This window comes from Solanum tuberosum, unplaced genomic scaffold, assembly GCF_000226075.1.
Source record: "Solanum tuberosum cultivar DM 1-3 516 R44 unplaced genomic scaffold, SolTub_3.0 scf00745, whole genome shotgun sequence".
NCBI lineage: Eukaryota > Viridiplantae > Streptophyta > Magnoliopsida > Solanales > Solanaceae > Solanum > Solanum tuberosum.
This window is the reverse complement of record NW_006239660.1, coordinates 1-6,497: the sequence shown is the minus strand read 5'-3', so window position 1 is coordinate 6,497 and position 6,497 is coordinate 1. Positions and strand designations below refer to the sequence as shown.

General features: G+C 34.8%; 1 protein-coding gene and 1 long non-coding RNA gene across 4 annotated transcripts in view; both read right to left on the bottom strand.

Annotated features, from left to right (window-relative positions):
- Positions 1-2,614, bottom strand: part of LOC102598617 (putative late blight resistance protein homolog R1B-16) — a 16,299-nt gene extending 13,685 nt beyond the window's left edge. For all 3 annotated transcript variants that reach the window (XM_015305325.1, XM_015305326.1, XM_015305324.1), the window contains exons 1-2: positions 2,335-2,614; positions 101-2,247 (exon numbers count right to left, since the gene is read on the bottom strand). In XM_015305325.1, coding sequence (XP_015160811.1) covers positions 101-2,247; positions 2,335-2,511 — 2,324 coding nt within the window. In that variant the 5' untranslated portion in view covers positions 2,512-2,614. The remainder of the gene's footprint in view (positions 1-100; positions 2,248-2,334) is intronic.
- A 935-nt stretch (positions 2,615-3,549) lies between these two features.
- LOC107058995 (uncharacterized) lies at positions 3,550-6,293 on the bottom strand. Its single transcript, XR_001472469.1, has 3 exons — positions 5,156-6,293; positions 4,884-4,962; positions 3,550-3,823 (listed from the first exon to the last, which is right to left on the bottom strand). It is a non-coding gene; the product is annotated as an uncharacterized lncRNA (long non-coding RNA).
- Between the last annotated feature and the right edge of the window lie 204 nt (positions 6,294-6,497).

Below are 6,497 nucleotides of genomic sequence, written 5' to 3'. Positions count from 1 at the left end.
TTCTCCAATACTCTCCGGAATCTCCTCTAGTTTAGGCAATTCAAACAGTATTAAATTCTCAAGCATCGGAAAATTATCACTACCAGCTGCTAATTCCCACCTTTCCAGATCTCTGCACGTATATAGACGTAGATATTTTAATTTGTGAAATACAACATCTTCATCTACTTTCCAATCTGTTCCATCGAATGCAGCATGCCCATAGAGCTTCTCAAGATTGGGTAAATTAGCCAGCAAATTCACAACTTCCCATGGAATACAAGTATTTGATAAATTCAACTCCTTAAGATTAGGAAGAGAAATGTCTTCAGAGATAATCATCGGATCAATGTTTTGTATGTGTAGTGTCTCCAGATCCTGTAAAATACTGAGAGAATCAAGAATAACAGCCCAATCAGAATGCTCAGATATATCTAAAATCTTTAGCTTTTTTAGATTGGGAGTTCTTCTTATGATTTCCTCAACAAAAGGAGAGTTATAGGGATAAAGTGTTTGCAAGTTATTCAGAAGGCACAAAGGTTGTTCTGCTTCAACAGGATTTGATATATATAGTGGAAATTGAATATCCACATGTCTTATCTCTGACATACTCCAGATATCTACTGGCTGCTTCAACGTTGTTGGTCTGGAGAAATATCTTTGAAGAATTATGGTCTGTAGATTTCTCAATTTGGCTAGTGAAAGACCTTCCTCAATTCTTGCAGCAACATATCTCAAATGTACAAGCTCAGGTATTACACTAGAGAAATCGTACAGGACTGGTAACACGTCCAACACCTTAATCAACTTGAACTCTGAAATAATGGAACACATCTCTTTTGGAAAAGCTACACCCATTGAAATAAAGGTACGGACAATACCACTGCTATGTCGCGGAAAATAATCATACTTCTCTTCATAATTTGACAGAAGGATAACTCGACATTGACCATCTATGGCTTTGAGAACTTTCCCATTCATGACATGCACAACATTTTCAGTATGAGTTTCACTTAGGCATAGTTGGCGAAGAAGATCATGAATTTTGCAACTTCTCATCATTCCATGAACCCATTGTTTATCAGCCAAAATTAGACTTCTATCAATTAACTCTTGTAGATACTCCTCTGCCACCACTTCTAATCTTTTATTGCTTCTTGCCTTTACGAATTGCTCTGAAATCCATAACCTAATCAACTTGGAAACATCAATCTCCATATCTTCAGGAAAACCTCCAACATAGAGAAAACAAGCCCTCAAATACTGGGGCAAATAATTGTAGCTCAGAGACAGAATTGATTGGCACCGTTCGGACACCGTACCAAAGAATGAGTTCAGATTTTCCTCAACCTTCTTCCAATTATCATGTGTAGGGTCCATTTTTCCAAGAAGTCCAGCAACGACAACCACCGAGAGAGGTAATCCTTGACATTGTTGTACAATATGCTTCCCTATTTTTACAAGTAAAGGAGGACACGAATCTTTTTTGAATAATTTTTCGGTGAATAGATTCCAACTATCATTTTGACTTAGAAAAGACTTATTATGAGGCGGAAAATCAGGGCAGTTGACATAATCAGCAACATACTTAAGCCGAGTGGTTAATAGAATTCGGCTTCTATTGTCATCATTTGGAAATGTTCTTTGCATTTGGTCCCAAGCCTTTGTACTCCAAATATCATCTATGACAATTAGAAATTTCCTACCCTTAAGACCTCTATACACAATCTCCATTAGTTCATCATCGCTTGTTTCTTTCTTGCTTCCAGTAATTGAAGAGACAAGTTCAAGAAGCATTTGTCTCTCATTGTATTCTTGAGAGATAGTGACCCATGCTTGTTTATCAAATCGAGAACGAATGTATGAATCATCATAAACTTTTCTGGCAAGAGTTGTCTTACCTATACCGCCCATACCAAAAATTGGTATGACAGTTAACTCGTCTGTTTGGGTAGTAACGCGATCAAGTATGATGTTGAAGTCATCCTCCATCCCAACAATAGTATTTTCCTCGATTGTACTTTTTTCTAGTGAGGAGGAAATTCTTGCTAATTCTGCAGATTTGCTTCCATGGTTGTTAAACTCGATCAACATCACCTCTTTGTTGAGAAAATAAACTTGTTGTTCCACTTTCAACAATTCTTCATAAAAGGATGTACATGCCTTTTGCCGCTTGTCCTCGTGATCTGCTACAATGATGCTTCTTAGACTTGAATCAATTCTATCTTCTGCTTTGTAAACTACATTTCTGATCCTCTTTTCTATAACCTTGAAATTGAAAATCGATAAATTAATTATTATTAAAAAGAATATATATAACATCAGTAAGCTAGATTTAATGAATTACATATATACCTTAAGAGTTTCAATATCCTTTGTGGTAGTATCATCAAGGAAATCTTGCAGAGCAGAGAGATTTTGATAGAGAGATTCAACATGTTGTTGTGTAGAACTTGGACAAACCAAAGAGTGATTAGGCTTTAGGAGTTGTTCCAATGTATACATAAGTGAAGAAATAGCAGCATAAGCCATTTCTCTTGCAGGGCAGAAAGAGTCAATAGAGAGGATAACAATTATTGCAATTTGCAGATTTAATGTCTCTGCTTTGTTATTATTAGGCTAAGAGGTTTTGTCCAAATGATTATATTTTTTTCCAAATGTGGGACACCATTTGTTTATAATTGTGAAACAAGGACTAAACTTTTGTCATTATCTTTAATTAAACAATTGATGGGTTTGTTGACAAATGATGACACAATGGCTTAATCAGCCTAAGAAGGATTATTCATCTGTTTTGTCTTCTTTGACAACTGCAATTAATTAATCGAGATCCATTTAAGCTAATCAAGACACAAGCAGAAATTATCAAGAAACAAAGAGATACCTTTGCAAATGTTTTGAAGCTGTTTTTCAAATTATTATTCAAAATAAACAAAGGCCAACGCTCTCGTATTCCTTCTTTTATTGGTAATTTCTTTTCATACTCCCTCACGTCCACATTAAGCGAATTGTTCGTTAACGGACAATAAATATATGTTAATCAATAATAAATATGTGTACCTTTTTTTCATCTATATCAATAGTTGACTCTCCACAAACGGTATTAAAAAGCCTACAACTTTGATTTTGAATTCAATTTTTAAAAATTATAATTTTATTTGGATTAAATATTATTGCAAACGATTGAATATATTGTTTAAAACTTGTATCTCAATGTTGAGGGCAATGCAATATGGGCTAAAAATGTCTTTACAATAGAAGGAAAACAAATCAGGTCAAATGACTCAACTACCCTCAGCAGGCAAGCAGGTATATTGACCTGCTGCTTGCTTGAGCTAAATGCACACATACAGTCTACAGAGATGTTATAAATATATAGTTGACAATAGTTTGTGGCTGTGTTATTTACATCTTGCACTATTTTAATAAATTTTACGTAATTTCTAAATTTTAATAATCAAAAGATTTCACACATGTCCAAATTTACCGTCAAAATCAAATTGTTTGACTCTTAAAATTTAAACCGTATCACATAAATTACGATATAAAAAAAAATTATCTCTCAAAATATCTACAAAGTCCAAACTGGATTAGTAAGGGAGTATTTTTATACATTATTGTCAATGTATATAATTAATTTTTTTTTAACATCATCAATACATAGATATTACATCATATTATAGTTTTCAATAATTGAGTATATTTTGGCCTGCTCAATTTATGAGATTCCTCTGCCTTAAGCTAGTAGGTCAATGCGACTTTTACTAGACGCGTTAAAAACCCTGTATATGTAGAGCCCTACATCTTCCCAAGCGAATATAATGATGATTTTATCTGCTTCACCCTTCAATCAACAGTAAAATTCATAATCAGCCTTACTAATATAGAGGAAGTTATGAATGGAAGTAGAATTGAAAGGAACATGCTAATTACTAGACGCGTTAAAGGCAGAAAACAGAAAGCAAGCACTACTCTGAATTTTTACTTGCAACCTCTCAATTCAATCAACCAACAACATACAACTGGGGTCTCGGGAGAGTAGTGTGTACGCAGACCTTTACCCCAACCTTGTGAGGTAAAGAGGTTGTTTCTGATAGACCCTCACCTCAATAAGCATTATAAAGCAGTTTGGGAAGAAGAAAACAACGGGAGTGAAAAAATCAAGATTAAATAGTAAAGAAAGCATGACAGAGTCGTTTACGACTGAAATTGGTTTTTTTTTGCTCCTCATTTCTGATATAACAAGAATACGTTGAAAATTAAACAAGGCTACTATTATAAGATAGACAAGTTAAGCATAAGGGGATCTACAAATGTTGCATTTGGAGCATAAATCTCAAAATCTTGTGCCTTAGGCTCGCCATGCATATCTGGAATTTATTTGCAGGAAGCTTGAGAGCATAATTACTATAAAAAATGATTTATTAACTAATAAGCTACTGATTAACAGATATCACTACGACAACAACTGTGTCTCTATTCCAAACAAGTTGGAGATCGACTATATGAATTCTCATTATCTATATCACTTAATATTTTCAATTTTTCACAGGTTTGTTTGGTTAATTATCTTTAGGAAACACAAGCTGAGGAAAATAACTTGTCTAAGATGAGTAGGAAAACAAGTTATACAAAACCACAATCTACAGGTGTGTTGAAAATATTTTCTAGAAAATAAATAATATGTTACTTATTTTCTTGTATTTGATATATATGCAAGTAAACAATATTTTCCTCCACGCTCTATATGCTATTCTTATTTTTTTGTGTGTGAAAATTCCGACTCTATGACGTAACTGATCGGTATGATTGCTACAACATACATGATTATAAATTTAAAAACATAGTAATAGGAGAAAGTTAAAAAGAAGAAAATAAAGCATTAAATTGGAAGTATAGCTCACAAATTGAGAAGATGTGGAAGCATATAATCATCACCAGCTTCCTTCAAGTACCCTTCTCTCTCTTCGTCTTTCATTCCTTCTACACAATTCCCAAAAATATTTCCAAAACAAATTGAGAAATACACCACAAATTAACAAAATGTATTGTTGACAAATTTATATGTATTGTTCAACAAAGTGTTGTTTAAATTTGTAATTTCAATTAAACCACACTCCAAATGATCACAAATTTAAAACAAGTGATCTGATTCAAAGATGGAATTTTAACATACCTTTGGAGTAATTTGAAGTTGAAGCTCATAATTTCCGAAGCTTTGTTGCTCTTCTTGAATTTTCTTTGCACTTGTCTCTATACCAGAGCTGCAACATTCTATTTGGATCAATTTTAGTGTCATTATATCTCCAATACTCCCGGGAATCTCCTCCAGTTGAATAAACCAATGTAGTATTAGTTGCTCAAGCATCGGAAAATTATCACTACCAGCTTCCCACTTTTGTAGATCTCTACACCTATGCAGTAATAGACGTTTTAATTTGCGAAACACAACATCTTCATTTAGTCTCCAATCTGTTCCATCGAATGCAGAATACCCTTTGAGCACCTCAAGATTGGGTAAATTAGCCAGTAAATTGATAGCTTCCCATGGTATATAAGTAAATGATAATGTCAACTCCTTGAGATTAGGAAGGAAAATATCCGCTGAGAAAATCATGATCTGGTTAACGGTTTGTTGTGCTTCTAGGTGTAATTTCTCCAGTTTCTCAAGAAGGCTGAGAGAATCAAGAATAGCAAGCCCATCAGAATGCTTAGCTTTATGTAAAATCCTTAGTTCTTTTAGATTGGGAGTTCGTTTTATGATTTCTACCGCAAAAGGAGAGAGTGAAGAGTGAGTGTTTGCAAGTTATTGAGGAACAGAGGATGTTCTGCCTCAAGAGGATTAGATATATAGAGTGGTGATCTAATATCCACATGTCTAATCTCCGTTGTTGTCCAGATATCTACCGGGCGCTTCAACTTGGTCCCTAGAAAACTTTCAAAACTTATGGTCCGTAGATTTCTCAATTTGGCTAGTGAAAAAGTTTCCCCAATTTTTGCAGCAACATATCTCAAATGTACAAGTTGAGGTATTACACAAGAGAAATCGTATTCAATTGAAAATACATCCAACACCTTAAGCAACTTCAACTGTGAAACAATGGAGAAATTCCATTTTCGAATATGTGTTCGCCTTGAAATAAAGGTGCGGGTTATACTTGTAATACCACTGCTATGCCTTGTAGGATAAAATTGCTTCTCTTGAAGATCAAATTGAACGATCAGTCGCCGTTGATCATCTATGGCTTCTAAGGAGACGGGAACATTCCCATTCATGACATGCACAACATTTTCAGTATGAGCTTCACTTAGGCATAGTTTGTCACGCCCCGAGCCTACACCCTGGGCGGGACCGGCACTCGGAGACCATTGTTGGCCCCAAGCGAACCCTTGGCCTGGCTTTCTTAACTCAGCGGAAACCTGACTCAACAGAACAACTCAATGCCATGCAAAGACATAAACAACTTGACTGCTAAAAATGAGGCCCAAAGGGGCAACTCGAGTCTCAAAATAGAATA